Source organism: Pelodiscus sinensis, chromosome 2 (genome assembly GCF_049634645.1).
Source record: "Pelodiscus sinensis isolate JC-2024 chromosome 2, ASM4963464v1, whole genome shotgun sequence".
Classification (NCBI taxonomy): Eukaryota; Metazoa; Chordata; order Testudines; family Trionychidae; genus Pelodiscus; species Pelodiscus sinensis.
Window position 1 is genome coordinate 11,512,360 of NC_134712.1, and position 18,668 is coordinate 11,531,027.

The 18,668-nt window shown below is 39.2% G+C and overlaps 1 protein-coding gene across 3 annotated transcripts in view; it reads right to left on the reverse strand.

The window, feature by feature from the left end:
* Window positions 1-18,668, reverse strand: part of KHDRBS3 (KH RNA binding domain containing, signal transduction associated 3) — a 318,181-nt gene that overhangs the window by 43,791 nt on the left and 255,722 nt on the right. For all 3 annotated transcript variants that reach the window (XM_075920082.1, XM_075920081.1, XM_006123528.4), the window contains 2 exons: window positions 15,705-15,900; window positions 469-551 (listed from right to left, as the gene is read on the reverse strand). In XM_075920082.1, the coding sequence (XP_075776197.1) occupies window positions 469-551; window positions 15,705-15,900 (279 nt within the window). The remainder of the gene's footprint in view (window positions 1-468; window positions 552-15,704; window positions 15,901-18,668) is intronic.

The window sequence follows — 18,668 nt, forward strand, 5'->3', positions numbered from 1 at the left end:
AGTTCCCTAAAATAAAAGCTGTAGAATATTTGAAATTCTTGTATCAAAAAATTGAACAAGTTGTATACATTATCCTTTGATTCTTCAAAGTTTCGAAAGTCAAATTCCAACAAACTAAAAAATGATTGAAAATTCCTTTTATTCCAAGCATATACATTTCAGGCACCTTATAATGCCTCTGCCACCCAATTTGCTGAATGTCATTTTGACACATTTGCCATTCTTTCAATACTTCCTCTCTTTGTTTGGTTGGATCATTTCAACCCCTTTTGGCAGCAATTTGTCTTTTGTTCATACCTGATAGCAGAGCAGTACATAAGACTGCAGATTGTTGCTAATAATCCTCTAGCGTAAAATATTTATGCTGTTTAAGGTGAGATATAAAATGAATTAATTGGTACTGAAAGCAAAATTAGCTACTTGATTGTAGGAATTTTCTGGTATAAAGATAAAAGGCTTAATGATTACCTTTGTGCCTGGGTGGTATAGCTGTTATCATAGGAGTCATAACCCTGCTCATCATAAGCAGTACCATATCCATCATCATAGTCCTGAAAATATAATAGAAAAGTAATGTTAAAATTTAATGACCACACTTTATATGAACAACACTATCCACTGAAATCTAAATTCATGCAACAAGATGTAAAGCATGGATCTACAGAATTTTAAAATGTACTTAATACATACACTGCATCTATCCAAGAGGTATCATAAAGATTTATGTAGTTACTTTGGAGTTAAGTTTGAAATCTTGGTGGCAACCTATCTTGTGCTTTTAAGATATATTAGTATGTTGAATAAATCATGGCTTATCACAAAGTAACTGTGGTTCTTCAACGACGCAGCCTCTGCATATTCACAACTATGGTATGTTTGACCTTCAAGAAACCAGTGTCAGTTCCAGACTGTCTATGGCAACAAACTTTGGACCTGAGGTTATAAAAAGGCTATGCAAATCCAAATGCCTTGGTTTTTTTCCACTACACTCAAGAATCCTGTAAGAGTATAACCCTGAAAAAGAGAGAGGCTGACAGCATCCTTGAGAACCAGAGTTACAAACTTCAGTTACCATTTCTACTTCTTCAAGTAGTCTCTGCATAGTCCCACTTGCGGTAGTTTACTAAACTGTACAACCCCAGTGAAGGAGAGCAGAGATCTAATTAAACAAGGATTGCAGAGTGGTTCTCCCAAAGCTAGCATCAGACCTAGATCCTAAATTGAGACAGTAGTGTTGTATGAAGTTCAGGAAGGACCCTTCCAGATAAAGGAAAGAATAAAAAGAGGTGCACCGTGATATTGGCTTACACCTGGTATAGTGAATTCTACAATTCTACAATTATAAAGAACTGACACCTTAGATATTTTGCAACATGACTCAATGCACAGTCTAATTCACTGATGCACATGCTGACTGGAAATTGCACTTCCTTCAGATTATTCCCCCAAAGTCCCAAAAATGTTGGCTAGCTAAAATCAAGTTATTTTATTACCCAAATAACTCAAAGGCTTTTCTTGTCATCTCAGGTATCTAACCCTAGTTCCCCAAGGTAAGAAGAAAGCTACAGGAAGAGTTGGGAGACTGATGATCTAACTCAGATGAAATTAAAACATCACATTTTGAATACATTTAAGATGAAGATACAGGACATTTCCATGTAGATATATTGTAGTACAAATGGTGTTTTTCAAATTAAATGAATACTGTCATAAGATCTCCAATTGTACAATCATGTCATGATGAAAAACACTAAACCCTTTCAGGAATCGTTTGATGACAGAAGGCCAATAGAAACATCCACTAGGATGGGATGAGCAAAAAAAAAAAAAAAAAAAAAAAAAAAAAAAAGACATTTACTTGCACCTCTGCAGCTGTCGGACGATTGCAGCTCTTCTCTTTTAGGCCACGAATCACTGTTCACAGTCATTAGGAACAGCAGGAAGTGGCCCAGATCAGGACACCACTGCTCATATTGGCAATGAACGGTGATCTGTTGCGAGAGTTGCAATCGTCTGATAGCTGCAGAGGCACAAGTAAACACAGAGGTGGGGGCCTGTCAGGGATTAACTTTGTGGACCAGATCCAGACCTCAGGCCAGAATTTGCCCACCCCTGCACTAAGAGATAATATACTAAAATTATAGATAGATGCATCTTGATAGAATATAAGGAGTGGCTGAGACATCAAGTACAATAAATATCCCAAAAGTCAATTATATGGATATGGCTCATGGAAACATTTTCTGATTAAGAAAACATAGATTAATAATTCAACACAGATTATTTCCCATAATGTAGCAGAGCCTCCTCTATTTCCACAGAGCTTTCTACATCAAAAGTAGTCAGTGTCTTATGATGAAAGCAACAGAGATGAATTGTCTCCAGATGGGTAAGACAGTTTTTCTGTAATAACAGGCCTGGTGATGAATGCAGAAGTGGTGACACTGAGATCTAGGAACGTCACGTACCAATACCGGTTGCCCTAGAGTGACCTAGTCAGTATAATTTGAGTGAATGTCTTGTGTCTTTTTATCATCTTTGGAAGTGCTGGAAAGACATAAAAGAATCCCTGGCTCAAATTCAGCAAGAACGTGTCTGCAATAGTCTATCTATCATTGTCCGTTTCAACAAGCACTCAGACTGTTCTTGCAGCTAGAAACTGAGAGCATGTTGCCATATTCTCGGTCAGTCAGATCTGCTGAGTTGCATTTGATGTGTCAGACATCCACCTGACACAGCCATTGCTTCCTGGCAGTATTGTTAACAAGCACCTCATTATTTATTAATGTAATATTTAGACATGTTAACAACATAACCCTTATTCAATGCCAGAAAAGATCTGAGGCAACCTAATAGCCTTGTTCCAGAACAACACTACTATTTCATGTCCTATCCTTTCATAGGCAACTCTATGTGTTACTATCTTTAGTATTTGAATACCTTCTCTTTAAATACAATCTTAATTCTAAAAAGTTGGTACGTTTAGTAGGTTTGGATTTTATTTAACCATCCAGTCTCTGAACAGATATTGGACACTTATTTTTAAGTGCTCCCTGTGTAGAACTCAAAGAATGATAAATGAAGGTGACTTCCCTAGAACTGAAAAGTTCTTGGAGAGATTGCATATTCACATTTACACATACTGCACCACAGTGCTTCCTCCAAGCACTGTGTATTAAGGAGCAGATGCACTGCTTCCTTCCCTTGGCATTTCCAAAGGCTATAATAGGTGGACACTGGCTCTCTACCATCTCAGTTCCTTCCACTACAAACTCAGAGGAGCCATAACAGTACGCTAAGAGGGAGATAGGAGAGAAGTGTAAATATGCAGTAGTTTTGAAGAACCTGTTTTAAAACAAAATAAGACACAGAATATCTTACTGCCCCTGTATAAAACTATGGTACACCCACTTCTTGAGTACTGTGTACAGATGTGGTCTCCTCACCTCAAAAAAGATATTTTGGCCTTGGAAAGGGTTCAGAAAAGGGCAACTAAAATGATCAGGGGTATGGAATAGGTCCCATATGAGGAGAGGCTAAAGCGACTGGGACTTTTCAGTTTGGAAAATAGGAGACAGAGGGGGGATATGATAGAGGTATATAAAATCATGAGTGGTGTGGAGAGGGTGAATAAAGAAAAGTTATTCATTTGTTCCCATAATATAAGGACTAGAGGACACCAAATGAAATTAATGGGTAGCAGGTTTAAAACTAATATGTGAAAGTTCTTCACACAGCGCATAGTCAACCTGTGGCGCTCCTTGCCAGAGAAGGCTGTGAAGGCTAGGACTATAACAGAGTTTAAAGAGAAGCTAGATAAATTCACGGAGGTTAGGTCTATAAAAGGCTATTAGCCAGGGGGTAGGAATGGTGTCTCTGGCCTCTGTTTGTCAGAGGCTGGAGATGGATGGCACGAGACAAATTGCTTGATCATTGTCTTCGGTTCACCCCCTCCGGGGCACCTGGGGCTGGCCACTGTGCAGACAGGCTACTGGGCTAGATGGACCTTTGGTCTGACCCAGTACGGCCATTCTTATGCTCTTATGTTAACTTTTGTTTCTTCTTTAAGTGGCTCTGCATATTCTCTGCAATGGGCACTTAGCATTTGCTTGTCAAAAAACCCAGGAGATGGGGAAAATGACCAAATTAAATAATGACTGAAGTGCTGCTTTACCAAATTTGGCATTTACTCTAGTGAATACATGCACTTACTTCTAGGTAACAGCCAGATTCCTAGCGGGAACCTCTTTAAGAAAGTAAAATATGCCACTAAAGCCATAACAGAATGGAAAAATGCAATAAAGTAAGCACAGGATTTACTGCAAATTTGTAAGATTAAATGACATTGTTTAACCCTTTTTTATTGTGAGGTTTTGGGGAAAAAACATACTGGTAAATTATTTGGTTGATAGGAAACTTGCCTGGTAAAACAAAAGGAATCAGGTTTAAGAACCATCTTACCTTTATGGAAAACTAACTAGTAATTTAGCCATCAGGTATACAATTCACTCAGCCTTCTGGCTGACATTATAGCAGTAATGAAGATCTCTATAATAGACATATAAATTAAAAGAATACTCTGCCAAGGATTAAAAAGGTGTACCCATAACCATAGAGAAAAACAGATTAAGAACCACAGATGGGAGTGAATACTTTAAAGAATACACATTGGCTACCTCTTCATAAACCTTTTGACAGAATCACATGCAGTATCTACCATCAACCAAAGAATAGTAAATATGAAAGAGATGCCAGATGAAACTTTAAAGAATAAGATAATTCTTCAGATTTTAAGTACGTTAAATATTCCAAAAATACAGGGTATGGAAGATGAAACCAGACAATAAATTTTTCCCTGCATCCAAGCAACAAATATAGCCTACTTTAAATAGTAACATTTCTAGTAGACAATTTTCTAGAATCAACAAGTACATTCTGAACCAACAAGGAATATGACTGTTTAAGACTAGTTAAAGTCCAATAGTAGGTGATAGATGAAGCAACAAAGGATCTGGCTGAACGATCCTCGTAGCCTTGTTGCTATAAGGCGACATCTGGAGCTAAAGGAAGATACAGGAAAAGTTTGACTGAAATCTGAAAGCTATGTCTATCTCCACTAAGCTGCTGCAATCAATATAATTTCCTCTTCACCAATGTCTGTATCAATGGAAAGTAGAGGAGGGCATACTCTTAATGTAGAAGGATTCTCTCTCTCTCTTAAACAGAGGAGGAAAAAAAAACCCCTCTTGATCTTCATAGCAAATAGGCTTCATCAGGCTAATCCCAACATGAAAAAATTGTCTCATGCTACTCAATCTTCCAGAACCACTCATGAATTTGAGTACTGCTCCTGTTGACAATCTACTAGCACACTGCTTTCTGCCACCAACTTCAGGATCACTAAATTGGTGCATGTTTTGTGATCTCTTACGTAATCCGTTTCACCACACAACTAGAAAGAAAGAGGACTTGTTTGTTCATGTAAGCCATAGTGCGTGTATTGTCTGTCGATACTTGAATGACCTTTTATTTGAAGAAGGAAAGATCTAAAGACCAAATGAATGGTTCTTAATACCAACACGTTTTGCTCAAGATCTTTCTTTGAGAAGCCCCGTGAATCCAGACTGTAAACCAACCTAAATGGGCTCCCCATCCACTTGTGAATGCGTCTGGCATTATGCTGATAGGTGAAGGAAGGGGGCTTGAACAGAACACATCAGAGAGCATATAATTTATCTGTACACCAATGCAGTGAATTTAGAATCCACAAGACTTAGGAAGGGGTTTTAATTCTTGTTTTACTGGTCAAACTCACAAAACCTTTTATCTATTTGTAGAAGTCTGTCCTCTGGATGAAAAGTCTTCCATGCTACTGACTCCTGTACAGAATCTATAAAAGGAATTCTGACTTTGAAGATTTCATAGGATGAAATTGAGAAGCAGCACCAGATTCAAAAAGAGGGAGATTGTGAAGTAACAGATCCTCACCTGGAGCAGCTTTAAGCCACTAGGAGGCAAACAAAAATATCATTTCCCTAAAAGGGTCTTAGAAAAAGAGATTCTTGGTGCTGTTGAGATGCCAAGCAGAAGTACTTTGTACTGGAAATTGCGTCCACCACCATAAAATGCAGGCATTATCAGTGACATCATTAGACAGCGATATAAAAATAAGCATCCTTTAAACCAGTGGTGGGGAACCTGTGGCCTTCATGCAGCCCATTGGAGTTCTCTTTGTGGCCTGCAAGACCTTTTGTTTACTGTTGCCTGTGCACAGGATTGCCCAGATTCTGCTGGTTTCCATCCATGTCGTTTTTTCCCCTCCCTAACAGTTTTACTAATGTGACATACACATAAAGCAAGGGCACTTGAAGCAAGGTGTATGCTGATTGCACAAAATACTAAGAGCAGCATGCTCCATCTGCATCCAACAAAAGTTCTGCTACAGTTCAATTGGCACACCCCATAAACTCTAAGTATGCAAATGCAGTTAACAAGAATAGCCTATCCCAGAAGACTGGGATGACATGTTATGACAATCTTGTTTGTGGACCACTGAGATGAAATCATGTGGCACGCTCACTAGATTAGGTTGCCCATTGTCATTTTAAACAAAGAGTGGCAAATCAATCCATAATTGTAAATGAAGGAATTATGAAGAACAGGTTTAACATATGTGATTAGAACTTCCAGAGGGATCTGTTGTTAAATCTAAAATTAGACAGACTCTTCCCCCATTTTTCCTATACCAAGGAACATCTTGAATGGACATGTGACCTCAAAGATGTTTGAGTACCTCTTTCACAGCTCCTGTGTGGAGAAGCTACATATGGAAATCCACCAATAATCATGTGAGAAGGTTCCCTGAAAAGGGAAGAATAGGGGCTAGCCATTGAAACTAAATAGCATAGTATCTGTCTATAATTTTACTTCCCATATGTTCTATGCAATCAGCTTCTGATGAAATGCTGATGAATTGGGCTAGACCAGTGTTTCTCAACCTTATTTATAAAGTATCCCTTTGAAAACAGTAGGTACTGGGGGTACTTATAATTTTTTTAGACACACAATTTTTCTCTACTGTTGCAATACACTTGTTTAAACAACTTAATTGTAGTCAGGCGGGCGATGAAACCTTTGGGTGTAAAAAGTACAAAAATAATAAAGCGCTGTAAAACTTAGAACAAAAATTCAGATTTCTCCAAATTTCAGTTGTGTTGATGTTCCCCCCAGACTTCTCTCGAGTACCCCTAAGGGTACTCGTACCACTGGTTGAGAAACACTGGGCTAGACTATCCCCAAATAAAAGAAGGTATGGATCCATGTTGATAGGACCATGACAAAATCCTCAAATCAAATCTGAGACCTGGTGTTAAAAGAAGATGAAGAGGGAGCAAATTGCTTCATAGATCTATATCTGAAAGACCTTTTTTATGCTTGGTCTGGAATGAAGATGAAGGTTGCTAGTGCTACTACTGACATCAGATTTGTAGAAAAAAATAATTGGAGGATGAGGGTAATATTTCTGTTGATATTAAAAAATCTGAATGTCTTCTGATTGAGGGATAAAGACTTAGAGAATGAACAGTGATTCTGGAGCCCTTTAAGCAACACTGTATCAGTCTTACGGAATCTAAACTGTTCCACAGTACCTATCTGAAGGAGGTGATGTACTTCTAATTGTAGACGGTGTGCATGAGAGTGGTCCCTGAAGAGTGAAAGTGTGGGGAGTAGAAAGGAAAGGGATAGTGTATGTAGATTGCACAAGCTCTAGTACCCACTGGCCAGACATTATGCTGGCACATGCCTGGTAGAATGGGCATAAATGATGGCCAAATAGGCAGCTGGGGAAGGCTGGTGTTGCTGGTTCTGGGGAGTTGTTCAGATCCTTGACCAAATCTTCAAAATTGTGGTAAGGGAGTAGAGAATTGGTTTGCTCTGGATTAGATATGTGGGTGTTCAGTGTCTCTGTGAGTGCTATTTTAGTCACTGATCAAATAAGCATTGATTTTGTCTATGGAAATAGGTCTTGGAAGTCCACTAGTACAGTGTATAGTGGCATCTCCTGCTGGATGGCATATGGGTGAAGAGGGTGCAGATTTCAGCACAAGAGTCCTTCGTGGTGTGGAGGATGAAATCAGTTTTGGACGTGAGTAGTTGGGCTCTGTCAAATGGAAGGTCTTCCACTTTGAGATGCAGCTCCTTGGGGATTCCTGATGCTTAGAACCAGGAGACTCTGCCAATCATGACCATTGTTGTGGTGGTTCAGGTTGCTGTGTCAGACCACCTGAAATGCTGTTTGGGCTACCAATTAGCCCACTTGAATTGTAATTGAGGGTGCTTGTGTTCCAGCAAGTTGTCCAGGAGCTCCTGCAGTCTAGCATAATTGGAGTGGTTAGCCAGGAGTGCTGAAAAGTTGGCTGCACAGAACTGGAGAGAGTGGTAGATCACTATACTGTATGCCCGAAGAGATCCAGATGTTTATGATCTTTGTCCTCAGATGTGGAGCTGAACAGTGTTTTTTTTTGCTTGGTGGTTGACCACATCAACCATAAGGGAATTTGATTAGGGGTGGGAAAATAAAAAGTTCATACCCTTGTCTGGGACAAAATGTTTTCTGTCCGCCCATTTTTTTTGGGGGGGAAGGGTTGGGCGGAGACTGGTGTTTGACAGATATCTTTGGCAGGTTCCATAATCACCTTATCTATGGGGATGAGGATTTTTGTTATTATAGAGAACTGCAGGGTAGGGGGGATGGTGTAATGGAATCCTATGGTGGCCAGTGCATGGGGTAAAATGGTGGAGAGTAAAGTCATGGTTTCCCATATCATGGTTGCACTGGGCTGATGTTTTAAGGTTCATGGGCTTCAAAGGAGATCTCCTTTGTGTCAGTGAGGACTGCTGGGATGAGAATCAATGATCATGTTTGCTTATTCCAATTTTGCTGTGTTTGGAGGAGGGGGAAAGAGATAGTACATATTGATCTGATCTGCAATTCAGTGAGTAGTTGATGTAAAGGAGTGGAGACTAAAGTACTGATGCAGTCTCATTATCTTTGTGGTGGAGGAATTGCATCGGTGCTGGCTGTTGAGACATTGTCTCTTTATTTGTCACCCTGTTAGTTGGAGTTGGCGCTGCATGAGATCTGCTTGTCAGTGCCGGTGGAGACAGTATGTCCAATCATGTCAGCTTTGGTGCCAGTGTCTGTGCCATGGGAGGAGACTGTGTCTGTGCTCTGATTCGGCACATTTCATAGTCACCAACTTCTTTGTTGTGGCGATGCCAGAGGTGCCTGATGCCTCAGCAGGGATGACTCTCAAGAGCACAGTACTGAGGGCAGCAGTCTTGTTGGGGAAGTTCTCTTCTTTTGTAAATCCCAGGTAGGAGAGGATGATGTTCACTTCCTGGTGCTGCTAGAAGCTTGAGCCTTGTCTTTGCTGGTGGTTTTGTGGCTTTTACTGGGGGACCATGGCAGATAGGACTTTGGACACTACCGACAAATGATCCTTTGAAATCTCTTAATCAAGGGGTCATCCAAGGAGATCTTTGGCAGAGTAGGAATCCATGCGTCTGTAGGCACCCAGATAGCATGTTTAGAACTAATGGAATATTATATACAAGATAGTTTCTCATACTAATCCATGAATCGAGATTTCATGGGCTACTTTGTATGCTGTTATCACAGAGCATTGAGTCTATAGTACTTCACCAGGAGCTATCATTGAGGGACCTGCTGAGAACTATTGCTATGGGATTCTCTGGATCAATTGTGGGAAGGGGGCTGCTCATGTTGTGAACAGAAAGTCTGAAGTTGCTAACTGGTTAGCCTTTTTTTCCCATTAATCTAAACTCATTTTGACCTGAGAAGCAAAAATGTAAGCCTAAAAACAATTCAGTTACTGCATCAACTTCTTGCCACAGTATATACTGTAAAAAAGACAGGAAGAAGACAGGGGATTACAGGGTTCACCCATATGGAAAAAAGCAAAACTGGAGGAACAAAGAATCAATGTGATTGAGGAAACCTTCCCTTTATGGAGGCACAAGCAGGTCAAAGTTTTTTTTCCCCAGAGACTAAGTATGTAAATCCTGTACAGTACAAACATGTTTAGAACTCTGTTGCAACTGACTAAGAAAGCTACCAACGTTTGGATGGCCAAGAAGAATGAGACTAGACATGGTGCACACCTACTCATATTGGCGAACTAACATTAAAACCTGGTTCAGACAGAGTTTAAAATACAACTGAGCATAGTGGTTACTCACTTCATTCCAAAGCCTTCTGTGTACTAGATTGGCACTTATTTCCTCTTTATAAAACTTACATTAACCTTTTTCGATAGGAAGAAAAGCTATTTTTTCCCATGGGCTACACAAGGTATTCCTTTCCCCCCTTTAAATATTTCCTCTCTATTAACTAAGAACATTAACCATTGAAATAGAGACCTTGTCTCTCTATGGCACATAGAAGTATATTCAGCTTTGGTAATCATTGCCAATTCAATAAAACTATGAAAACAATAGTTTTAACAGAAGTTGCATTCAAATGAATAGTGTTTATATTTACAGTAATGGGAACTGCTGAATGCTCAGCAATTCTGAAAATCAGGTCACTTATTTAGGTGCCTAAATATGGATATAGAACTAGGGATATAAATATCCATTATAATAGTTAACTGGTTAAATTATTAAAATATCGTTTAACTGGTTAACCATTGGAGAGCTCGTGTAGACCAGCTGGGACTTTGGTCCCACATTGGGGGCTAGTCCTAGTAGGGGCTGCTGCAGACAGGGTCCTGCCAGTCAGCCTGCCGCACACATGTGGATTCTCCAGCCCGGCCAAGTGCAGCCAGAGTCCTGCTCCAGCTGGGCCTGCTGGACCACTGTGGCAGAGGCTGCTCCGGCTGGGTGTGGCCCTCTGGTTACCAGGTAAGCATGCCGGTAAGGGCAATGCTTACCATGTAACTGATTAACTTTTTACATCCCAAAGAGAGACATAATTAGAAGCCCTTAAAAAAACAACAACCAAAAAAACCCCACCACACACCTTGGTACAGAGTTGTAAAATAGTTTAAAGGACTTATAGAAATGTTACTTTTTATTTAAAATTAGAAAGGATCCCTAAAACTCTATCTAGTACTACTCTCCCTTTTAATTAGATTTCCTATTACGGAAACTAACCTAATTGAAGCATCTTAGAGATTAGTTAACTGTCAGAAATTATGCAATTAGGCACTGCATTAGGGAAATCTGCCATCAGTGCAAACCTTGTCTGAAGGCTAACAGAGAAAGCATCAATAAAATACGCAGACACATAATTAAAGCTCTGTCACTAATTTTCACAGAATGGAAGGAAGCCTTAGAACTAATCATTGGTTTCCACAGCGGTCTTAAAGAAAGACTACATTTCAAACAGAATTACAGTATTCTGACTGCAGTTTGCAGAACTTCTGGGATTCTCTAGTTTACTGTGCAAAATGTCCTACATTCCTATACCACTATTTCTAAATTTAAGTTAAAATCCAATCCATTATTACTACTTGACTAAAAAGAAAACATTATCTTATATGTATATGTTGTCCATTTCAACAATTATGAGCAGTACCAAAATATAGTGACTTGCCATGCTATCATTATGCAAGGTCAAATATTCATGTGGAACAAATCATTAAAAAATTATATAAATGAGAACGTCCATAACTTTTTAAATCTAGTCTCAAAACAATGGCAGTTGGGTAGAATCCCTTCCAAATTATTAGTGAACAGGTTTAGAAAAATTGTAGATATTGTGGAAAGATGATAATGGCAAAAAGGCAGCAACCCCTTAATTTATAAAGAAAAGTAACTTATGGTAAACATAAAAAAAAAAGAATGGTTTTAATTTTTTTTAGATACAGACTAACACGACTATCCCGCTGAGAATTTTATGGTAAACATGCAAGTTTATTTCCGTAATCATAATAAATGTTTCAGAGAGAACTAAATGGTATCTAAACAATGACTTATAGCTATATTGCTACTAAATATGTATCCTTTGTCTATTGAGAGAGGTTTAGAAAAAATAAAATCATCTCCATTCCATTAGAAACTTAGAAAGAATTACTGTTTCGTATTGTAATGAAATAAAGTCAGTTATGCATGCACACAAACATAGGCACTCACATGAAGTTTCTGTCAGATTAATTTGGCCCAATGCTTAATAATGAAGTTCTGGGTTTTTAAAACTTGGTTTTGGCGTAAAAGAAAATTTCTAATGTTTTTACCCTTGAGCTACAGATATGTAATTAACTATAACTTCACTGCAAAACAATCTGTGCCGGGGAATATATTACAAGGTACAATATATTACAATATATTACAAGGTACGCCATATAGTACTGAAGAACATTTTATTTAGAAATTATTTTGTGTCATTAATTTTCTTTGTTATTATTTTTAAGTATTCTTTTTTAAAAGAGAAGAGCAACTTAATATATGGACAACCCTATCAATTATTACCTCACTATACACAGATATAGATATAGGCAATGAATGTAAATTATTTTACAAAATGATTTATTTTCTAATACACATTTCTACCAGAAATGAAGAGTATGCCTTGGGAATAATTTGTGACAACAGATTTAGTGAGGAACATTTAAAAGACATTATAAATGAATGAATACCTTCATTGCTCATCTTGACACAATCTTCAATTAGGTATAATTAAGTATGCAACAGGACATATTTTGTCATAAGGACAAATTAAATATATTAATCTATTAAGAATTCCTTCTGTCAATGACTCAATTGATCCTAAACCAATGGCTACATTCAATTCTTCCTTTACACAGACTTAAGAAAATTAAAAGAAACTTCTGGTACATAATTATGTGATATAGAGGAAGACTTTTTTTGGTGGGAAGGGGGAAGAGGGAGGCAAGTGAGATGTAGAAGGAAGATCTTAATCCATCAGATATGCGATCTCGAGCAAAGAAAGACTATATGAGACTCCCACTAGAGCAGTGGTGTGCAATAATTGTTGGTGGGGGGGCCACTCCAAATTTTGGAAAGTGGTCAAGGGCCACACTTTTCTGTGAAGGAGACATGGAGTCTAGAATGGGGGTTGAGTGCAGAAGGGAGCACGGGGTAAGGGACTGGGGTACAGGAGACGGTGTGAGCTCTGAGAGGGAGTTTGGGTGAAGGAGGTGGTTGCAGCCTGGGTCAGGGGATTGCAGTACAGGGTCAGGGAGGGTATATGGGTGCAAAAGAAGATTTTGGCCTGGGGGAGGGGCTCTAGGAGCAGGTGCAAAGTCTGAGAGGGAATTGTGACCCGAGAAAAAGGAAAAAGGGGGTGCAGACTATGGAGAGTGACCTGGGGCAGAGGAATGGGGTGCAGAGTCTGGGAAGGTGTTTGGGTGCAGAGAGGATTCTGGCTTGTGGGAGGGATGAAGGAGGGAGTTCAGGGTCTGGGAGGGAGTAGTAACCTTGGTCAGAGAGTCAGAGGATTTGGATGGTGACCTGGGGCATGATTTGGGGTGCAGAAGGGGCTGGGCACAAGAGGAGGCCTATGGCTAGGAGGCGCTTACCTAACTGTCTCCTAGCCAGCAGCTCTGCAAAACCCCAAGGAAGGCTGGGCTCCCTGCCTGCTGCAGCTCCAGACTGCTTGAAACTGCAGGTTGTTCCCTCCGTGTAGCTCTCAGATTCGGGAGTAGGAAGAGGCTTGTGTTGCCGCCCCAGGCCAATCTCTCAGCTTCTATCAGCTGAGATTGGCTGGGATCCTTTTTTATTGGCTGGTTGTTTGCAGGCAATAGGAGCTGAAGAGATCACACAAAGCTTCCCCCTTCCTGCAGAGCAGAGAGCCACACGAATTGCTCTTTAAACCATGGTAGCTGTGTGTCTGAGCTGTCCTGGCAAAGTGGTCCACGGACTGGATTTGGTGGCTTGGCGGGCCAGATCTGGCCCCAGGCCATATTTTGCTCATCCTTGCACTAGAGGAAGGTCACTTGTGAGATAGGAGACATGCACATCCTCAGCTTTCATAGCAATAGACAAAGCTTTAGACCTGAACTTAGATACAGCACAATATATTGTCAGACTACCAAAGCTTTCCATAACAAACAAATCCCTTGACCCATTTACCTTGCCCTAGCTCTGAAAACATCCACTCATGCAGCGGCAGTCAAAAAAGCAATCAATGATAGGAATCATTAAGAAAGGGATAGAGAATAAGACAGATAGTATCTCATTGCCTCTATACAAATCTATGGTATACCTGCATCTTTAATGTGCAGATGTGATCACCTCATCTCAAAAAAGATATACTGGAATTGGAAAAGGTTCAGAAAAGGGCAACAAAATAATTGGGGGTATGGAATGGCTGCCATAAGAGGAGAGATTAATAAGACTGGGACTTTTTATCTTAGAGAAGAGACAATTAAAGAGGGAATAGAATTGAAGTCTATGAAATCATGACTAGTGTGGAGAAAGTAAAATAAAAAAAAGTTGTTTACTCCTTCCCATACCTCAAACTGGGAGTCACCAAATGAAATTAATGGACAGCAAGTTTTTAAAAAAGGAAGTATTTATTCACACAACACATAGTGAACCTGTAAAACTCCCCGCCAGCGGATGCTGTGAAGGCTATTAACTGGGATAGGTAAGGATGATGTTCCGGGCTGGGAATAGGTGATAGGATGGATTACGTGATGATCACCTGTTCTGTTCATTCTGTCTGGGGTACCTAGCATTGACCACTATTGGAAGATAGGATACTGAGCTAGATGGACCTTTGGTCTGACCAAGTATGACCAGTCTGATGTACCTGAAAATTTATGTAAAAAGTCTTTAATATTGAATCAATTTTTATTTTGTATAGTAAATGGATTAATGAGCTTTTTTTCAAACCATTAGCTTTGTGTATGTATGTAGTCAAAATTAAGTTTGTTCTTAAATAGCTTTTATCAAGTAATGGTTGAGAACTATATTAAAAACAAACTACTTTAATTATCCCTGAAATTACAAGTTAACAAAAAAAGAAGAAAAAAAAAGCCATCTATCTTTTAGTCAAAATGTTGAATACCTATCCTATAAACAGATTCAATTGTTTTCACGTGGAACTTGTGAGAGTTATAGCCCAGCATTAAAGATTCAGGATTCTTTTAAATCTCATATTTTAAAAATATTTTTAAAGATTAGAAGCTTTTCAATGTATGAGACATAACACTGTGATTCTGATAAATAAGGAAAAAAAGTATGGCTGGCTGACTATGATTTTTAGACCACTTGCATTACAACCTATAATTAACATTTTTCTTACAGCTTATTCAAGTAGAACTTAATTAATTCATACTTACAACTAGACAACTGACCCATTGTATAGTGTTGAGCATTATAAAAGTTAGTATGCCCAAGAAAGAAAAAAGCAGTATGATTTATTAAAAGAATTGTCAACTACAGGATAGATTTATTTATATCTCGAGGTGTAATTCAAAGTATAATAATCTGTAAAACTTCTAACATTTAATAATAAGACACCCAGTATATTGTTAAATCTTTGTGAAAATGGTGAGAGACTACCAAGTCTGGTGCAGATTTCAGGTCTGAGGTTTAGCAAAAGGCAGAATTAAGACCTTCTACTGAATTCTAAAATAGTTGCAATCTTCTGTTAAAAGAATAATACAGATTATGCTCGGTCTGTCAACAGCTAGGTGAAAGGTTTCACTTACATATTCTCCATACGTTTCTTGTGCTGGGGGTGGTGGCAAAGGCCGGTAGCCTGCAGGTGGAGGTACTACTCCTCTTGATCGAGGGGCTAGGAGTCCACGACCACGACTGACAGTACCTCTACTGAGAGGTACTCCCCTGGGAGCTGGTGCTCCTCTTGGTACACCTGCTGGTGGGGGTGGTACTCCTCCACGGCCCCTATGAACAAGAAGATAATTTTATTAAAATATCATATTTTACTCTTGGTCTTCCCTCTGCAAGGTTTTCCCCAGTAAATTGTCAATTTTGCGTCAGTGAGCTTGCTACACTACAGCTTGCTAAGAACAATTTTTCATAAAGTTTCTTTACAAAAGACACAATTTAGAGTTAGATATCTATATTCCACATTTTTATTCGCTTATGATTAGCATGTCAGTACTACCAAAGGCACAAGTTGCATGTACGTGATTTTTCAGTGAAGTTTTGTGAAAGTTTTTGCTGATAATGTAGGTGGAAGCCTCTTAGTGAAACTACAGAAATCAGTTCATTTCGCAGCAAATTTAACTTGACATGTGGAAATACCATTCCGGTAAATAAAGGGTTATCTTGAAAATATAATTGTTTGTATCATGACCTTTAATTCATGCAGAAAGAAATCAGACCCATCTCCTTTCTGACCCTGTGAAGACTCTTCTGCATGGTCCATGGAGCCTGGTGTCAGATAAAGGAGAAACTGGCCGGGATAGAGCAGTTGATTTTCTTCCCCTTTCTGGCCCTATGGAAACTACCTGAAAAATATTGTATAGCTATAGCTGTATTCTTTTACTGTGGTAAAAGCTATAGAATTACTAAATTTGTCAAAAAGACAGCCACCTACTTGTTTAATCAGTGCTTCAACAAGGAGCATATAATATCTCTACTTCAAGACTGTTATAAAGCTTGCTGGTGGAGCTCTGGGTGGTACTGTAGTTTTACCCTTCAAAGCCCTTAGAGTGTATGGAGTGATTACATTAAGGAATGCACTTGCCCATTTACATTATTTAAGATAATAGTAGGATGTGTACTGGTGTGTGGAGGAGTACAGAAATGTACTGCACAGTTGCTCACCTTTTCATTTCCTTGCTTTTGTTGTTTACTGTCTGGTATGTTTTTAATATCTGAGTGGAGTGAATGAGGGTGGGAAGGCAGTTCCCAGAGCTTTGCCACAGAAGTGTAGCTTCTGTGACAAATAAAACCTTGTCTATTATAGTATAAAAGCCAACAGGAAAGCATAGTTACTAAAAACTAAAGATGTTATGATTGTGCTGGATAAATAGATGTGAAATACAGATACCAAGTCAATTCTTCAAATGCACTTTGTATGTAGACTAAATTTTAGTCAAACACCTTTTCTTGTTCCATAGGTGCTATAGGATTTGAGGATATGATGCAAGAGTATATGATTCAATTCCTTCCAAAATAAGTAGATGAGTAAGTGACCCTTGCAATTACATCCTTGCTGTTAGAGAGAATAGATTCTAAACAAGTCTGACAGGGGCAGAACAGTTTCAACTCATCTGATGTGATCTAAAATAAGGGCCATGATTATGTTACGAATATAATATTGGTGCTCTGGGACTTATTCCTGGCTCTGGTACACACTTTCTGTGCAATTCTGATCACACCTCAGAATCACTCTGCACCTCACTTATCTATATAGTTATTTTAATATTGCCTTACATCACAGTTGATTATATTAATACATGAAAAATGAGGTCAGTGGCTCAAAACTTTGCACTAAATTCCTATTATAATCAGAGCACATACATATGCTCATAATAAATTAATCAAAATAGAATTATTGTCCTTAATCACTCACTCTGTTCTCGTTCTTTCCTTTCACAATACAAGCATGTTTCACTCTTCTTGATGTTTAAAAAATCCCACCATTGAACCCACTTGTCTCTCGTTTACCACTCCATCTCCAAGCCCCACTGTAACCTCGACCAACGTCACAAATTTGCTGACGAGAGTTGGACCCCTGGATCGAGGATGTTTACTCAATTGTCTTTGTTTAGATTGTCTGGACATCTCTTATTCTCATAGGGCCTTTGTTGGTGGTCATACCCTGTTGTTTTGAACCTGTGATTATAGTGTTTGTATAGTTTCTTCTTACATCCAGACAGTTGAATCCCTAACGCCTGGAAGCCCCCTCTCATGGAAGAGCTTCTATGTTTGATTGTACCTTTTTGGGAAAAACCTGGACAGTTGCAGCCATGCCACTCTCCTTAGCACTACTGCATTTGGCATGGACCTGGCTGCTGCATCCGCAGCATCCAACACTGCTTGTAATGCTCTGCGGGAGATCAGAAACCTTCCATCACATTTGATTCAAATTGTTCCTTTATCTCTTCCTGTAGATACTGAATAAAGGAATTGAAGGTCCCAGATGTCTGTTGTGAATATTTTGCTACTAAAGCTACTTAATTAGCAATTCTGGTTGAAGGACGACTGAGGGGGTATCCCTTTGCTCCCATAGCATCCATGCTCTATCATCTAGGGTGTGTCTAGACTACAGGGTTTTGTCAACAGAAGTGGGCTTTTGTCGACAAAACTATACCTGCGTCTACACTACTGCCGCGTTCTGTCGACAGTAAGTCGACAGAATGCAACAGTTTTGTCGATGGCGGTAAACCTCATTCTACGAGGAATAATGCCTTTTTTTATAGTAAAAAGATAAGAAAAAAGGCGCTACTGCATGCAAACGGTGCTTTTTCAAAAGAGAGCATCTAGACTCTTTCGAAAAAGCAGCTTGCTTGGTTGACAGTACTGGTTGTAGTCTAGATACTCTTTTTTGACAGTATCTGTCGACAAATCCTTTGTCGAAAAAGGTGTGCCGTCTCTGTGCTCTGGGGTAGTGTTGTTGCTTGTACCTCAGAGTGGCAGCCTCTACCACCAACAAATTCGGTGAAGGGTATGAGAATAGGCATTCTACCCCCATAGGTGTT